General features: G+C 40.9%; 1 protein-coding gene across 1 annotated transcript in view; it reads left to right on the top strand.

Annotated features, from left to right (window-relative positions):
• LOC122562073 (glutamate receptor ionotropic, NMDA 2C-like) overlaps positions 1-19,319 on the top strand; it is a 126,659-nt gene that overhangs the window by 53,341 nt on the left and 53,999 nt on the right. Inside the window, exon 3 of the mRNA XM_043714557.2 lies at positions 266-858. Coding sequence (XP_043570492.2) covers positions 266-858 — 593 coding nt within the window. The remainder of the gene's footprint in view (positions 1-265; positions 859-19,319) is intronic.

The following is a 19,319-nucleotide window of genomic DNA, read 5'->3' as shown; positions in this document are numbered from 1 at the left end:
CAGTGAGGTCTCACAGTAAGCCTGATGTCAGGCTCTACAAACGATTGTTGTCAGAATCTGGGCATGATGTCAGATTTTATGTAGACCTGATGTTAAAACCAGTGAACACCTACTTGATTCAGATAAGATATGAACGTTGGATGGTAGGGGGAGGAACAGCAGAAACCCCAGTAACTCTTGTTTCCCAAACGGTTCTGACAAAGTGAAGTTGTGGTTAGGATCCTGCTATTTAATCAAACTTATTTAACTTTCCATTTCCTTCCAGGAGCAGCATTCTGGATTTCTACAGTTGGGTGCTTCAATGGAACAGCAGATCAGGGTCATTTTCAAAGTAATGGAAGAGTATGATTGGGGGAGCTTTACCATCATTACCAGTTATTTCCCTGGATATCAGGAATTCATCACCCACATTCAGCTTTTTATTGAAACCAGCTATTATGGGTGGGAAATTGAACAGACTCTTACTCTTGAAATGACAAAAGATGAGGACAATTTCAAAACAAAGAGACTTCTGCAGCAGATTGATGCACAGGTTCTGATTCTATATTGCTCAAGAGAGGAGGCAGAAAATCTGTTTGAATTGGCTGAACAAGTTAATCTCCTTGGCCCAGGCTATATCTGGATACTGTCCAGTATCGCAATGGGCAGCATGGAACGAGTGGCGAAACAATTTCCAGTCGGATTAATCAGCGTCATGACAGAGAGATGGAAGATGAGCTTACAGCAGCGGGTGAGGGATGGAGTGGCAATCATCGCAAAAGGTGCAGAAAGTTTTTATAAAACATATGGATACATGCCGGGACCAAGTGCTGACTGTCGGCATCCAGCTCGAGGGGCCACAAGGAATATACTGTACAGGTACCGTTGCATGGAAATCCAATTATAGATGCTGGTCCATTATAGATAGTGAATGATTACAAGCTGATATCAAATATAATCAACGACCATTGGCAGGTGACTTATGGCAGTTAAAACAAGTAATCATTCTTTACAGACAATGTTCCTTTATGGCAGAATATCTGTTATTTGCAGAGACATGTTACACTACTGATCCATCAGATCTCCAGTGGACTAGGAATTGGTTTGCATAGTGTGGCTTTGAGAGTTGGTACAGCACCTCCTAGCTCTCTCAGGGGCCCATTATCACTGCTTGTGGTGCCCATCTACTGTTGCTATAAAAAATCAATCACAGAACCATTACTGCTCCTGCAGGAATTTATTTGGTTGCATCGGTGCCGTTTCTCCAAAGGAACAATTCCCTTAGCTATGCATGCTTTACATTTTTCAGCTAATAAGCCAATTGCTTCTTAAATGCCTCGCTGAACCTGACCCCACCACACTCACCTGCAGTGAATTCCAGATCTTGAACACGTGAAATGGTTTTTCCTCATGTTTTCATTGCTTTGATTGCCAATGCATTAAGTTCTCACATAAGGTCATAGTTGCATTCCTGAAAATTGCAAAATAAAGTGGATGACTTTAAGTGATGCATTAATTAGCATAAGAATCAAATTGGAGTCAAGTGTTCCATAGGACCTTCAGTTGCAGAAGAGAAAATTAAAATTATACTGAGAGCCATTAAGCTGAAATGTAATATTTTTAAATGGCTGTTCCTATATTTGTAAACTAAATAACCACTAAAATAAAATACAGAAGAAAAATTTGGAATATCTCTTGCTCACTGTCAATTATGATTCCAGCTCCCTGATCCTCCTGTTGGTTGTGGATTCTTTTCCTCGCTGAACCTTTGACTTGCAGCCTCTCCTATTTCCTGACACTCCAAGAATGGAACCCAGGGCACTGATACCAAAATGTCAAGCCCTAATGGAGAATTGGCATTTAAGTGAAACACCCAATGGGTCAGAGTTGAACAAAGACTTCCCACACCTTAAATCATTGCTCTCTCATTCTTAATTCTTCCACCAACAGGAAGGATTTCCCAATGAGCTTTGAGCAGACCCCTCTTAATTCTGTATTCCTTGAACAAATCTCATCTCAAACTTTACTTCTCTAAGAAAAACAGTTATAAATTCTCTAATTTATTTATGTAAATGACAATTTTCTGCATTTTTCTAATGCCTCTACATCCTTCCTAAAGTGTGATGCTCAAAACTATATGCAGTATTCCATTTCTAGCTATGGAGGTTTAATATAACTTCTGTACTCTTATTATGTTATGGTCCTGTTAATAAATCCGAAGATGCCATAGGTTTATTAACTGCTCATGCAACCTGAATTGTACCTTCACTGACTTGTGCACATGTACCCCAAGTCTCTCTGTCCCTGCACCCTTGTTAGAATTGTACCCTTCAGGTTAAATTGTCTCTCCTCATTCATCCTACCAAAATGAATCTCTTAATACTTCACTGCAGTAAAAGGATGCAAACCAAGGAAGACCTTAAGTGGAGACTATCCTGATGCCACAGGGCTCAACTGGCTAATATGATATTCAACCACAATCTGTTACCTCATGGCCAAGCATATCCCTCTCTCTTCTGTTACCATGAAAGCGAGGAGATCAACCCTGGTTTAATGTAGAATGCCAGAGGCTATGTCAAGAACAGCATTGGTCTTACATAGAAATGAGGGATCAACTTGGTGAGGCTACAAAACAGGATTACTTGCATACCAATCAGCAGAAGCAAACTGCAATGGATAGAGTTAAGCAATCCAACCAACAACATAGCAGATCTCAGGTCTGCAGTCCTGCCACATCCAGCTAATGAATGTTGGTGGACAACTAAATAAATAATTGAAAGATGCAACTCTATAAACACTCATCCTCAATGATGGAGGAATCCAGCAAAAGAGCTTTTTGCAACCAATAAGAAGTGGAAAGTAGATGATCCATCTAGGCATTCTCCAGAAATCCCCAGTATCACAGAATCAGTCTTCAGTCAATTTGATTCACTTCAATATGATATCATGAAATGGCTGAAAGCAATGGAAATTATGAAGGCTATAGGCCTTGACAACATTCTGTCAATAGGACTGAAGACTTATGCTCCAGAAATAGCTGCATCCCAAGTCAAGCTATTGCAGTTACAGCTGCAAGATTAGCATCTACTAGGCAGGAATGAGTCTTCAACTTGGTTAACAAAATCTGCTCATTTATGTTCAGTTTAGGTTGATACTGCCAAGATACTTAATTTCTAACTTCATCACGATCTTCGCCTAGATTAGATTAGATTAGATTACTTACAGTGTGGAAACAGGCCCTTCGGCCCAACAAGTCCACACCGACCCGCCGAAGCGCAACCCACTCATTCCCTACATTTACTCCTTTACCTAACACTACGGGCAATTTAGCATGGCCAATTCACTTGACCTGCACATCTTTGGACTGTGGGAGGAAACCGGAGCACCCGGAGGAAACCCACGCAGACATGGGGAGAATGTGCAAACTCCACACAGTCAGTCGCATGAGTCGGGATTTGAACCCAGGTCTTTGGCGCTGTGAAGCAGCAGTGCTAACCACTGTGCCACCGTGCTGCCTAAGTGCAGACAAAAAGAACTGATCACTAGAAGTGAGGCGAAAGTGACTGGCCCTAACTCAAGACTGAATCTAACTAAGTTTGATATCAAGAAGCCTTGACAAAACAGAACTCCATGGAAATTGTTGGAAAACACACCACTGATTTGGGTCATCCCTGGCATAAATAAAGATAGTTGTGGTTGTTAGAGGTTAATCATCTCAGTCTCAGGATATCATTGCAAGAGTTCCTCAGGTTACTGTCGCAGGCCCAATTACCATCACCACCAATTACCTTCCTTTCATCATAAGGTCAAATTTGGTGATGCTAACCTCATGATTGCACAATGCTCAACACCATTGCAACACCAGATACAAAAGCAGTCTGTGTGCTATACAACATGATTTGGACAACTTCCAGGTTAGGATGATAAGTGGTAAGTAACACCTGCATCACACAAGTGCCAGTGATAACCAAAGCTAATGAGGCAGAATCTAACCATCTCCCCTTGAAATTCAATGGCATTACCATCATCGAATTGACCATAGTCAACATCCTGATTCTCCAAAGCTTGTCCACCATCTACAAGGCAGGACTGTTATCCAATACTCTCCACTTGAATGGATGTGATCAGCTCCAATGATACTGAAGAAGTTCAATAAAATCCAGGTCAGAGCATTCTATTTGATTGGTAACAAATCCACCAACTTCAACATCCACTCCCTCCAACACCAAAACGTGGAGTTAGCTATGTGTACCACCTACAAGATGCACTGCATTAATTTACCCATAGTCTTTTCGTAGCATCTTCCAAATCTGTGACCCCACCATCACTACCCATCACCAAGATGGGCAAAGGTAACAATATGGCTGGCAGGTTCTCCTCCAAAACATGCAGTATCCTGGCTTGTAACTATACCACCATTCATTCATTGTTGTTCAGTAAAAAATCATGGAATTCCCCTATACTGTATGGACCTGCGATGGATCATGAGAGTGGCTCACCAACTTCTCCAGGGCAATGAGAGATGGGCTATAAATTCTAGCTTAGTCCTGACACTCACACTCTGTGAATGAATAAATAAAAAAGTATACTGTACTTTATATGGTACCCTAGCTGTGATCCAACTAGTGTTTCACTCAGTTCTATTATAAATTTGCTACTCTTAAATTCTATATTTAAACCAATAAAGGGAAATATCCTCTATGCCTTCTTAATCATTTTATCTACCTGTCCTGTTACATTCAAGGATCTGTGAATATTCACCATGGTTCCTCTGTTCCTCTGCACTTCTCTGTAGTTACTATGTATTCCCACACATTTTTCTGAAATTAATTCCATTTGCCACTTCTCTGCCTATATGCCTAGTCTGTCGACATCTTCCTGTAGTCTACATTTTCCTCATTATCAACACATGGTCAATTTTTGCATATGTAAATGTTTAAATTAAACTAAAGAGGCATTATTATAAATCACTGCTTTCTACTTGTGAACACTGGGGATGTAGCACTGTACCTTGTGTAACTCCAGTACAAATGACCTTCCAGTTAAATAAAAACATATTGGACATCACACTTTTCTTCCCATCTCTGAGACAATTTTGGATCCAATTTGTTACTTCACTGGATCGCAAAAGCTTTTACTTTTCTGACTGGTCTGTTATTGGGACTCTTGTTGAAAGTCTTACCAAAATCTAGGTAAAAAACATCAAATGCTCTGTCCTCATTAACCCTCTTTGTTGCCCCCTCAGAAAAATTTCAATCACGTTAAGCATCACAACTTTTCCTTAACAAATCCATATGTGCAGAGATCTGGCTTTGCTCATGGCTTGAAGCCCATATTTTTCCAATGTGGAAATGGCAGCCAATGACATTAGCACACTTGTGGACACAACTACAACACATCACCTGATGGCTGACTCTCAGCTCATGAAAATTACCTACTCTGAATATAAGAGTGAAAATTCAGACTGGTACCTCATGGCTGTGGATAAGAATACCCAAAATGATTTACAGGGTGTAAAAATCTAATAAAGTGTCCTACGCCATAGTATTAAAGGTTGAGATGGAGAGGAATTTCTTAAGTGTGTACAAGAAAATATTCTGATTCAGTATGTGGATGTACCTACTAGAGAAGGTGCAAAACTTGACCTACTCTTGGGAAATAAGGCAAGGCAGGTGACTGAGGTGTCAGTTGGGGAGCACTTTGGGGCCAGCAACCATAATTCTATTCATTTTAAAATAGTGATGGAAAAGAATAGACCAGGTCTAAAAGTTGTAGTTCTAAATTGGAGAAAGGCCAATTTTGACGTTATTAGGCAAAAACTTTCGAAAGCTGATTGGAGGCAGATGTTCGCAGGTAAAGGGACGGCTGGAAAATGGGAAGCCTTCAGAAATGAGATAACAAGAATCCAGAGAAAGTATATTCCTGTCAGGGTGAAAGGGAAGGCTGGTAGGTATAGGGAATGCTGGATGACTAAAGAAATTGAGGGTTTGATTTAGAAAAAGAAGGAAGCATATGTAAGGTATAGATAGGATAGATCGAGTGAATCCTTAGAAGAGTATAAAGAAAGTAGGAGTATACTTAAGAGGGAAATCAGGAGGGCAAAATGGGGACATGAGATAGCTTTGGCAAATACAATTAAGGAGAATCCAAACGGGTTTTATAAATATATTAAGGACAAAAGGGTAACTAGGGAGAGAATAGGGCCCCTCAAAGATCAGCAAGGCGGCCTGTGTGTGGAGCCACACAAAATGGGGGAGATACTAAATGAATATTTTGGATCAGTATTTACTGTGGAAAAGAATATGGAAGATATAGACTGTAGGGAAATAGATGGCGACATCTTGCAAAATGTCCAGATTACAGAGGAGGAAGTGCTGGATGCCATGAAACGGTTAAAGATGGATAAATCCCCAGGACCTGATCAGGTGTACCCGAGAACTCTGTGGGAAGCTAGAGAAGTGATTGCTGGGCCACTTGCTGAGATATTTGTATCATCGATAGTCACAGGTGAGGTGCTGGAAGACTGGAGGTTGGCAAACGTGGTGCCACTGTTTAAGAAGGGCAGTAAAGGCAAGCCAGGGAACTATAGACCAGTGAGCCTGACCTCAGTGGTGGGCAGGTTGTTGGAGGGAATCCTGAGGGACAGGATGTACATGTATTTGGAAAGGCAAGGACTGATTTGGGATAGTCAACATGGCTTTGTGTGTGGGAAATCATGTCTCACAAACTTGATTGAGTTTTTTGAAGAAGTAACAAAGAAGATTGATGAGGGCAGAGCAGTAGATGTGATCTATATGGACTTCAGTAAGGCGCCAAGGTACCCCATGGGAGACTGATTAGCAAGGTTAGATCTCATGAAATACAGAGAGAATTAGCCAAATGGCTACAGAACGGGCTCAAAGGTAGAAAACAGAGGGTGGTGGTGGAGGGTTGTTTTTCAAACTGGAGGCCTGTGACCAGTGGAGTGCCACAAGGATCAGTGCTGGGCCCTCTACGTTTTGTCATTTACATAAATGATTTGGATGCGAGCATAAGAGGTACAGTTAGTAAGTTTGCAGATGACACCAAAATTGGAGGTGTAGTGGACAGTGAAGAGGGTTACCTCAAATTACAACAGGATCTGGACCAGATGGGCCAATGGGCTGAGAAGTGGCAGATGGAGTTTAATTCAGATAAATACGAGGCGCTGCATTTTGGGAAAGCAAATCTTAGCAGGACTTATACACTTAATGGTAAGGTCCTAGGGAGTGTTGATGAACAAAGGGACCTTGGAGTGCAGGTTCATAGCTCCTTGAAAATGGAGTCGCAGGTAGATAGGATAGTGAAGAAGGTGTTTGGTATGCTTTCCTTTATTGGTCAGAGTATTGAGTACAGGAGTTGGGAGGTCATGTTGCGGCTGTACAGGACATTGGTTAGGCCACTGTTGGAATATTGTGTGCAATTCTGGTCTCCTTCCTATCAGAAAGATGTTGTGAAACTTGAAAGGGTTCAGAAAAGATTTACAAAGATGTTGCCAGGGTTGGAGGATCTGAGCTACAGGGAGAGGCTGAACAGGCTGGGGCTGTTTTCCCTGGAGAGTCGGAGGCTGAGGGGTGACCTTATAGAGGTTTACAAAATTATGAGGGGCATAGATAGGATAAATAGACAAAGTCTTTTTCCTAGAGTCGGGGAGTCCAGAACTAGAGGGCATAGGTTTAGGGTGAGAGGGCAAAGATATAAAAGAGACCTAAGGGGCAACTTTTTCACGCAGAGGGTGGTACATGTATGGAATGAGCTTCCAGAGGATGTGGTGGAGGCTGGTACAATTGCAACATTTAAGAGGCATTTGGATGGGTAAATGAATAGGAAGGGTTTGGAGGGATATGGGCCGGGTGCTGGCAGGTGGGACTAGATTGGGTTGGGATATCTGGTCGGCATGGACGGGTTGGACCGAAGGGTCTGTTTCCATGCTGTACATCTCTATGACTCTATGACTCTAACAGACGACTGGATTGTTGATGCATCGTCTTGTGGGATTTCATGCGGCTCTAAAGAACAGGAACCTCAGAACTACAGAAATAAAAAGGTTGTCACTGAGAAGAAGGTGGCCATTCAGCTTATCATGAATGGATTGGCTCGCTGAAAGAACAATTCACAGTGCTGTTCTGTCGTCTTCTGCCTGTATAGCTTGTACATTTTTACTTTTCAGAATATACTCCAATTCTCATTTGATTGTTTCAGTTGAATTTCCAACCATTCTCTCAGGCAGCATATTCCAGACCTTAACCATGCCTTGAAACAGCAATGTTTTTCTTCACGTTGCTTGTGCCGAATGCTTTAAATCTGTGTCCTTTCATTCTCAATCCTCTCAGGAGTGGAATCAGTTTCCCCTTATTACCCTATCCAGACCTGTTATGATTTTGAATACCTCAAACAAACCGCTTTTCAGCCTTCTCTTCTGTAAAAGCAATCTCAACTTCTCCTACCTATTTTCATCAGTGAACTTTCTCATCCCTGCAATCAATCTTGCAAATCTTTTCTGCAATGTCTCCAATGACTTCACATCCTTCCTATCATGTAGCACCCAGTGTGGAGGTCTCATCCCAGCATGGAGGTCTTCTTCAGTGGCTCCCGGGTATTCCAGCAGCCCAGCATGAAGGTCTAGTCCCGGTGAGGAGATCTCATCTCAGTCCAATGTGGCAGTCTCAGTCTGGTTTTCCAGCCTACCCTGAACCCAGGAGCCATTAATTGAACTGTGATGAACATTTTACATTTTCTTTTCTTATTGATGACTTCTGACATTAATTTAAGTGCTGTGATATGGTGACATATAAAAATTTTCAATTTTTTTTGTAAAAATACAGAGACGGTAAGCTGGTATTCTATTCTATTCATGTTGCTCGTCTTTTTACACACTTCTTCTTTGCTTCTCTTTTTTGCTTTCTCACCTCCTATCTAAACCTCCCATGTTTAGTTTGGTTCTCAATTGTATTTTCATCTAAAGTGTGTTTTCTTCATTATCTTGGTTTCTATCTCTTTTGTCATGCAGGGAGCTCTATCTTTGTTTGCCCTACCTTTCCCCTCTGAGGGATATATCTTGGCTGCTGAATGCCTCTCCTTTGAAGGTAGCTCATTGTTCTTCCCCAGATTAAATTTTGTCCCCTCTTAGAGTCAATCTGAACTTTTTGATATGGCCTACTGCTCTCTCTCATAACTGCAGCCTTTTCAGAGCTTTTGCTGTTGCGTATCATCCAGCCAGTCCATAGGATGATGCATTCTTCCCAGCACGGAGCTGCTCAAGATCATCCAGCAATGACAGCTGTAGTCTCCCCATTGAAAGTCAGCAAATTGGTGGTAGCATTGTTTTGTAGCAAGGAAAGGTAACGCAGTGGACAAGAGTTGACCTTTGTCTTTGATGTAGTATCACTAAATTTACAAATTTGGTTTGAAATGTTTATTTTATGGTATAGTTAGTAATGGAGAGAATGTTGGGATTACAGTTGTATAATCCTGCCAGAAAAAGACTGTCTTGGTTACATCCTTGCTTCCTCTTCCTGCTCCTCCTCATCATCATCACTCATTGTGAGTATTGCGCCTTCATAATGCAAGGTTGTGCAGGATGCAGTAGACCACCACGAATCTTGACACATGTTCTGCCAAGTACTGTGGTTCCTCCAGAGCTGCCCAGGTACTGGCTTCTGCACCCCAATGGTCACATTTTGAATATGATTAAATTCCCTACAGTGTGGAAACAGGCCCTTCGGCCCAACAAGTCCACACCAACCCTCCAAAGAGTAACCCACCCAGACCTATTTCCATCTGACTAATGTACCTGATACTATGGGCAATTTAGTATGGCCAATTCACCTGACCTGCACACCTGGACTGTGGGTAGAAACCAGAGTACCAGAGACCCACGCAGACACATGGAGAATGTGCAAACTCCACACAGTCACTCGAGGCTAGAATTGAACCTGGGACCCTGGTGTTGTGAAGCAACAGTGCTAACCACTGAGGCACCGTGCCACCCTGGTCAACAGACATTTGACTTTCACTTTAAGCATACTGCACATGTAGACACACTAGAGACAGCAATCACATGGTCAGTGCAGAGAGCTCACAACCTAGCAGCGACTGTTTGGCTTTTCATGATGATTCAGATGCAGATGTTACAGCAATCTGCTGCATGATGAAGATGACTGCTCCCAGGATAGTGAATGCTGTCCTCATGGATACACTGTATATGGTTACAATCTAACTGGACTCTGAGGGAATGTAATCCCTTTTGATTGGGGTATGGAGTTGACATGCAATTCCCGCAGAGCGATGCCTGTGCATTCAAGAGAGATCTGCATCAAGGAGAAGCCTGCAATCCTCAGAAGTCATGTGCTCACTCCATCTGCTGCTGACTGACTAGAGAAATTGAAATGTAATCAGCTCTCTTTGTATAGAGGGTTTCAGTGACCTCCTCAGGCAACAAAGAATGGGAACTGGGTGATGTTACAGACATTGTCTGCTCCAGCCTAGCCAGCACATAAAAGCTCAAGGCCACGATCACCATCACAGTCAATAGCAATAGTATTCAGCAGTTGGCAGATTTCAGAGTGTTTCATTCTTATTGAAGCATAGATATGTCTTTTCTCACAGATTCAAGTTGGAGAACTGCTTCTTGAGCACCTTGGATGAAATGCCCTCCTGTCTGTCCCTTTTTTTACCCCTTCCTAACTTTTCTCCCTCCTCCTTTTTCCTTCTGGAACTTTGTTGTTTTCTTCAAGTCCTTTGTGCATTCCTCCTGTTATGATGCAAATGCATCATCCTCCTCCAATGTAAATGCCTACTTCGGTGCACATGTCTGGGATCAATTCCCTTAGCAGCTGCCACAGCCACTTCCTCCAGACTTTGGAAACTTTAAAGAACTCTGGAGAACACCAAGTTTTTATGTTATTTTATGTGATTGTTTTGGCTCAGCAGGTAGCACTCTTGTCTCTGAGTCACATGCTCCTGGGCTGACATTTCACTGCAGTTGCAAAGGTTGGCCCCGAGTTTCCAAGGGCTAGCTAACAGAATGGTTTGGGTTCTAAACCACAAAGTGGAGTTGTGCACAGCAACCCTGCAGATTCCCCAATGTAACAGACTCCAAGAGAATTGCCTGGGAATTGAAGATTGCTTCGGGAAATTCTCTTCTGCCTGAAACTCTCCAAAAGTATCCATTTAAACTGGAGAATTTGGAAGGTTCCAATTCCATTAATCAAATAGTTACTCAGGAAAAGTCAGATAATTAAATACTTAGCCTAATTCTTAAGTAACTACTCAACCGACTATACCTTCCACAAACTCCTTACACAGAGCAAGCATTGGCCTAGCACACTATCTCTTTCACCAGGACTCAACACCTCCTGCCATTGGACCTAACACCCTCCCAATCTGTGTGAAATTGCCACTCTTGGAAAATCTAGCATGTTGTGTTTTCCAAATGAGATTTTAAACTAGAGCCCATTAAGTGGATTTAAAGAGTCCATAATATTTTGAAAAATAGTAGGGAGCTGTCCTAGGTATCTTGACCAATATTTATTTCTCAATCAATATCATTGAAATGGATGACCTGGTCTTTGTCACATTGCTGTTTCAGGGAATTTTGCCATTCCATTGTTTATTTTACAATAGTGTGGCTATACTTCAAAAGTACTTCATTATCTGCAAAGTGCTTTGACACTTTCAGTGATTGCAAAAGTACCACAGAAATGAAAGTCTTTACTTTTCCTTTTTAAATTGTCTTACCAGCCTTTAGAAATCAATCAGTAACTAATCTGTAAGTAATTGGTGATCCCAATAAGTTATGTTCTACAGACATAGGATGCTTCTTCTTGCTGAGCAATCAAAGCTGACATTTGTGTGATTCTGAGACACATTAACTAGAGTATTGAACTCAAAAATGGGCAATCACTAATTTAATATATGATGCTGCTTGGACAACTATGTCTACTGGCAACCAGAAAACAGGCACCACACATTCAAATATTATACCTTTATTGTTCAGTGAAAACTCTTAGTGACATTACACACAGTAACTCTTTAAGGTTTCCATAGAGCAACTTTGTTCAGTTATTGATCTTTTATGTATAACAATCATTTGCAGCTAATAATCTAATAAGCTAATAACAGGTGACCAGTGACCATAATCTTTTACAGATAACTAAATTCTGCAATAGACAGTGAACTTTTATTGATAATGATTTATTAAAGTTATGACCATTTACAGGTTATAATCCCTAAGAGACAGTGACTGTTTATAGATATCAATTAAAAATAGGCAGTGACACTTTACAGTTAATGATCCATTACAGACAATGAACTTTTAGAGTTAGTGAAACATGACCCATTAAATTTGAGGATGAATGATGGACTGTGATCCTGTGCTTATGAGGACGCAATATAGGTGTTGACCCTTTCCAGGGAAATGTATTTCAAGACAACAATATTTCATGACCAGTGAAGATTTACAGGTAATGATCCAGTACAGAGAGTGAAATTTTCAGAGGATGATCCATTATAGACAGTGAACTTTGACAGGTAATGGGTCCATTATGGACCCTGTAGACATTATAATCCATTGCAAAAAGTGACATTTTTAAAGATAACCATCCATTAAATTCAATGACCTTATACTTATAATGACCCATTATAGAGAGTAGTTTTATGGGTAACCATCCATTTAGACTGAGACCCTTTTTAGCTAATAATCTATTATGGAGAGCAAACTTTTGAAGGTAATGATCCATTATAGGTAGTAACTTAATGCAATTCATGATCCGTTATAGCGAGTAATACTTTGCATGGAGGGAGTTGTCATGGGCTTTGACCACATACACATAATCATTCAGTACAATCATGAAATACTTTGCAGTGAATGGTCCACTGTAGTCATCTATACCGATAATGATCCATTATGGACAGCATTGTGTTGGGAGTAATGCTCCACTGCAGGCTTTCAGATTTTACAAGTAATAATCTATTATAAATATTTACACTTTACAGAAGATACTCTATTATAAATAGTAGCATTTTATAAATAAAAATCTATTGTGCAGAGTGATATTCCACAGGAAATAGTTTTGTGCAGTGCAGAGAAACGTCTGTTACGTGCTGAGATGCATTCAAAGACAACAACCTACATTTATGTAATACCTTCTAATGCAGTAGATTATATCAATCATTTCACAGGGATGTTATTAAGCAAAATTTCATAGACTGTTTTGATCCCCCTGGAGACCAATAATCTAAAAGAATCAAACTTACCAGATGATCTGAACAAAGAAAACCAAGGGACAAAATCTCACTTATTTAATATTCATTTTAACAACAATGAACAACATAAATTGACATGCACAACTGAAGAGAGAATGAGTAACAATATTGGTTAATATGGGGAGCAGGAGGGGAAGTGAGGTCATCAGCAATTAAGTGGGAATAGGTTTGAGGGAGCTGATGGTGGAACTCATGGACAAAATGAGTTCACAGAGGGTTTGAGGGGAGACAGGGGAGAAAATAGAGAAAGATGCAAATTTAGAGTTGGGAATGGGGAGAATTAAGGGATGTTTAGACTAGTGAAAAGGATTGAGTGACAGAGGCAGTGAACAGATTGTTTTTATCTTAGTGATAAAGATATCTGTGAGCTCTTTGGAACAGCTTTGCATTCCAGGATGTTTCTGGAATAGTGAGCAGTTTTAGCAAATGATAATGAAACCTGATAATGTTCTATATGGTCCAGCCATATCTAGTGATGAATGGCTAAATCTTTTGTCCACCACATCCATTTATGTCTATCTGTGATCAGGGAACAGTTGGGTTGAGAAAGAAAAATGGATTTATTATGGAGAAGGGCATTAAAGGTGGAGAGTGCAATTAAGAAAATCTATAGATGTAGAAATGTTGTGGTGAACATAGAGTCAAAGGCTAGACAATTGACATTTTGTACGTACAGTTGTAAGTGATTTGATAGTATTTTCTAGACATAGACATAGAAGGAGGTCACATTGGACATGAAAGGGGAGTGGATTGATTCATGGAAGTGACCAGAGATAGCCTGCTCCATGATTATTATAAAGATGTTATTGCATGGCACAAAATAATCAATGGAGTCAGCATGCTTTTGTGAAAGGAAAATCATGTTTTACCAATTTATTGGACTTTTTAGACAAAATAACAAGTGCTGTAAATAAAGTTAAAATTCACACAACACCAGGTTATAGTCCAACAGGTTTATTTGGAAGCACTAGCTTTCAGAGCGCTGCCCCTTCAGGTGGTTGTGGAATATAAGATCATAAGACACAGAATTAAAAGCAAAAGTTTACAGTGTGATGTAACTGAAATTATATATTGAAAAAGACTTGGATTGTTTGTTAAGTCTCTCATCTTTTAGAATGACCATGTTGGTTGCAGTACATTCGTATGTAAATCACAGAATGTTTTTAAAGTTACATTCTCAAGTGACTTTAACAATTGGTGTCATGTTGGCCCAGATATTGCATGAAAGATGTGAAGTGCTCTGTGTGAGATTGTCTATGCCACAATGGTCAGACTAATTCTAATCTAAAAAATGGATTTACAGAATCTTACATGGATTCATGCAGTTTTTGAACAAAATAAAACATAATTCTGCGAGTACAAATTCCCCCACAAACCTATATGTGTGTTCGTGTGTACGTGTGAGTGCGTGTGTGTAGGCATGGGGGTGTTACAAGTGTCTGTGGGAGAGTGTGCATGTGTGCATGTGCAAGTGTGAGTGTAAAGTCTGTGAGAGAGTTGTGTGTGAGTGTACGTGTGAGCGTATGAGGGACAGGTTGTGTATGAGAGAGGGTCTGTGTGAATGTATGGATTTGTAGAAGTCTGTGTGTACCTGTAGGAGTGTATGTGTGTAGTAGTGTCTGTGTATGTCTGTCAATGTGTGTCCGGATCTGTGTGTAGTGGAGTCACCTATAGTGTGACATGAACACAAGATCCTGGTTGAGGCCATCCCCATGAGTACCAAACTTGTCTCTAAGCCTCTGCTCGGCCACTTTGCATTGTTGCCTGTCCCAAAGTCCACCTTGGAGGACAGTCAACAAAAGGTCCGAGGTTGAATGTCCCGGACTGCTGGAGTGTTCTCCGACTGGGCGGAAACATTCCTGTCTGTTGATTATTGTGCGGTGTCCATTCATCCTTTGCTGTAGCCTCTGCTCGGTCTCGCCAATGTACCATTCTTCAGGGCATCCTTGTCTGCAGCATATGAGATAGACAACATTGACTGAGTTGCATGAGTACCTGCCACATACATGGTGGGAGGTGTCCCCATGCGTAATGGTGGTATCCACACAGACACTCTGACACAGCTGTGAATAAAGAGCCACGGGGGATGTACTGAACTTAGATTTCCAAGAACACATTTGTGGATTATTGTAGAAACTACAAGTTTGTGCGGTGGCAGCCAATAAATTTGCATAGATTAAAGATTAACCAGCTAATGGGAAACTGTTTCAACGTAATTAGGTCATTTTTTAGTTGGCAAGATGTAATGCCACAGGATCAGTGTTGGGGCCTCACATTTTAAAATTCACATCAATGACTTTGATGAAAGGACTGAAGGTATAGTTAAATTTGCTGATGACGCCAAGGTAGGGAAAAAAGTATATATTAAAAAGGAGTGGGAGTAAGCCATTCAGCCACTTATGTCTGCTCTACTATTTAATAATATAATGGTGGATCGGACTGTAACCTCAAGTCCACATTCTGGCTCACACTGACAATCTTTCACCCTCTTGCTCAACAAGAATTCATCCACGTCTGTTTTGTCTTGTAACTTATGTCTTGTAAAGTAAGACATTTTATCAAAGCTTTTTGAACAGCCCTCATCAGGAGGATAGTCATAAGAATGCCAATATAAAGGACAACAACACCTTATTTTTTTTTCGCCTAACTGCGGTAGTGCTTATTTTTTCCCCAGCACCCATGTTGTGTGTGTGCAGGTGTGAGACACAGTGAGAGACACAAGGTGTACGAATCTTTATTCAATTTCCACCACCAGGAAGATAGGAAAACACCCGGGTGGCCAGTGACAAGCAGTGCCCTTCACGTCAAAGGGCAATGCTGTGTGATCAAACAGTGAAGGGGAGGGCAGGGACTAAATCAAAATAGAGTTGGAGGGGGAAATAATGCACTCCACTCCCTGCGGTGCCCACCTCTCCCTGAACAACTCCAGGGTGTTGGTGGACACCGCGTGCTCCTTCTCCAAGGACACCCGGGCCCTAACGTAACCTCGGAAGAGGGGCAGGCAGTCGGCCCTAACGACCCCCTCCATGGCCAGCTGCCTGGACCTGTTGATGGCTAGTTTGGCCAGACCCAGGAGCAGACCCACGAGGAGGTCTTCAGACCTGCCCTCCCTCCTTCGTACCGGGTGCCCAAACAACACCTTATTTTTTTTTTTTCTTTTTTTTGACAACTACCTTAGTCCCCTTTTTTTTCTTCTTTTTTTCCCCCCACACTACCACCTAAGTGCGGTAGTGCTTATTATATTTTTTTTTCCCCAGCACCCATGGTGTGTGTGTGTGTGTGCGCAGATGTGAGACACAGTGAAAGACACAAAGTGCACGAATCTTTATTCAATTTCCACTACCAGGAAGATAGGAAAACACCCGGGTGGCCAGTGACAAACACTGCCCTTCACATCAAAGGGCAGTGCTGTGTGATCAAAACAGTGAAGGGGGAGGGTAGGGACTAAATCAAAATAGAGTTGGAGGGAGAAATGATGCACTCCACTCCCTGCGGCGCCCACCTCTCCCTGAACAACTCCAGGGTGTTGGTCGACACCGCGTGCTCCTTCTCCAAGGACACCCGGGCTCTAACGTAACCGCGGAAGAGGGGCAGGCAGTCGGCCGTAACGACCCCCTCCACGGCCCACTGCCTGGACCTGTTGATGGCCAGTTTGGCCAGGCCCAGGAGCAGACCCACGAGGAGGTATTCAGACCTGCCCTCCCTCCTCCGTACCGGGTGCCAAAACAACACCTTATACTATGTGAGAAGAGAGTGCTGATTGGTTGACAAGTGGAACCTGATTGGTAGAGGTGTTGCTACTGAGAATGTAGCAGTTAGGTGATAATTGACAGTTAACTGCTTGCTTTGTTCAAATTTAAACCAGGCAGATTCCTTTCTGTCGAGGGATTGTCAAGAATAAATCAGAGAATGGTTGTTGTCTATTTTGTTGCGTTAACATAGATTCAGTGACTGCATTCTCTTTCTGCATATCTGCAGAGACAGATGCCCTGTGTTTTAATACATGCAACTCCCAGATGTCACAAGTGCTTCACAAAAAGTGTGTTTTGTCCTTGTTTCCTTTAAGAGAGATTGGGGAACAGGTACTGAGCATTCTACAAGATAAACAATTTTTGAAACATTGGGTGTTTTCTTTAAAAGTTGTAACATTAGAAGCAGTCTGAAAGGGTGTGGTCAAGCTCCCACCCACAGAAGCAGAATGTTTTAGTTTAGCTTTCAGTTGTTGCTGTTGGGGGCTTGAAGAAGTGAAAGCTTTTTTTTCCTTCTCTCAGTTACAACCAAACGCTGGGAGGTTTCTGCCTACCAAGGGATTGGCATGGAGACAATCTGAGTTCTAAATTTGCCTTTTGCCATGGGTGTGTTTATGGAACATTACTATATTGGAACAGTTTATTGGTAGTAGTTAATTAGTAGTAGTACCTGTTATGCTGTTAAGTTTTCCAACAGAGTTAAGTTATTCCAATTCCATCTTTCTTTTGCTGTATTTTAACTATAGTGGATGAATAAAGTGTGTTTTGCTTTAAATCTGGTAGTTTGACCAATTGAATTGCATCTGGAACACAACACCTCACAATTACTTTTAAAATAAGAACAGGTTAAGATCTAGACCATCTTCTGAATATTTTGAGGGGGTTTGATCTGGTCCATAACAAACTTGGCACTCTTATCGGGATCAAAATCTCGAAGTCTGGGTTGGGTTTAGGATTATTGAATTCAAAGGAAGCAAGTGGTAAGTGATCGTGTCCTTTATTTTGGATGTTAAATTAGATTGGTCAAACTATCAGATTTAAAGCAAGACATACATCATTCATCCACTACAGTTAAAATACAACAAAAAGAAAGATGGAATTGGAATAACATAATTCGACTGGAAAACTCAACAGAGTAATAGATACAGTAATTATTATTATTGATCTGTTTCAATAAAGTAACATCAGATAAATACACTCTTAACAAAAGACAAATTCAGAACATAGATTGCCTCACATGCAACTCCCTTGAGAAATCTCAATGTTTGGTTGTAACCGAGAGAGGAAAAAAAAAGCTTTTTCTTCTTCAAGTCCCCAAAAGAAACTGCTGAAAGCTAAACTAAAACATTCTGCTTCTGTGGGTGGGAGCTTGACCACACCCACTCAAGTTGCTTCTATTGTTCCAACTTTTAAAAAACCCACCAAAGTTGCAGAGAATGTTTCCCAAAAGATGAAACTTGAAAACTGAGACAATCTGTCTTCTACATTTGCCTTTTGCTAAGGGTGTGTTTATGGAACATTACTATATTGGAACAGTTTATTGGTAGTAGTTAATTAGTAGTAGTATCTGTTATCCTGTTAAGTTTTCCAACAGGGTTAAGTTATTCCAATTCAGACAGAAGATTGTAATCTGAGTTACTCCTGTGGAGGATGGCTGAAAGCAAGGATAAGTTGTCAAGATATGAATACCCAGTGATGTTCTCTGAATCTGAAACTTGTGACTGGTGAAAAAAAAAGCAGATGTGTGGACATGAAATATGGTTTTACTAAAGTGAAAACAAGCTATGGCCAGAGTATTGCCTCTAACTAATACAAACAAAATCAAAAGCAAAGTATTTTAATTGCTGGTGATGGTTTGCATCTTGTCGTAAGCTTCACGTCTAAAATTTATAAAAAAAGATGATCCATTAAATGCAGACTTTGATAGATTTCAATACTGGACAGTCATTCCATAGAGGAATATCATGAACTTTATTAAACTGTTTGTAAAAATGTAGGAAGTCAACTTGAAGATAGAAGTCAGACAATCAGTTCTCATCTTCATATTGCTGGATTCTATTGAGATGTCATATATGGATAGGCTTCGGTTCTTGAGGCATTTAGTTCCAGGAAAATATACCCTTTTGGATCAAATGTCTGCTGTTTAGTTAAATTCCTGGAAGAAGAATTATTTCCAGCAGCCTTGATAGTGCAAATGGGGCACTCTGTGGTGTACTCAAGAACGGAGATATCAATAATTGCAGTCTGTCAAGATCAGTCAAATACAGAATGTGGGTTTCAATGTAATAGTTACAAACAAAAAAAGAT

The sequence above is a fragment of the Chiloscyllium plagiosum genome, unplaced genomic scaffold, assembly GCF_037043375.1.
Source record: "Chiloscyllium plagiosum isolate Xiang-an unplaced genomic scaffold, Cpla_swu_hap1 HiC_scaffold_25, whole genome shotgun sequence".
NCBI classification, from domain to species: Eukaryota; Metazoa; Chordata; class Chondrichthyes; order Orectolobiformes; family Hemiscylliidae; genus Chiloscyllium; species Chiloscyllium plagiosum.
The sequence above is the reverse complement of the archived record's forward strand: the minus strand, read 5'-3'. Positions and strand labels throughout refer to the sequence as shown.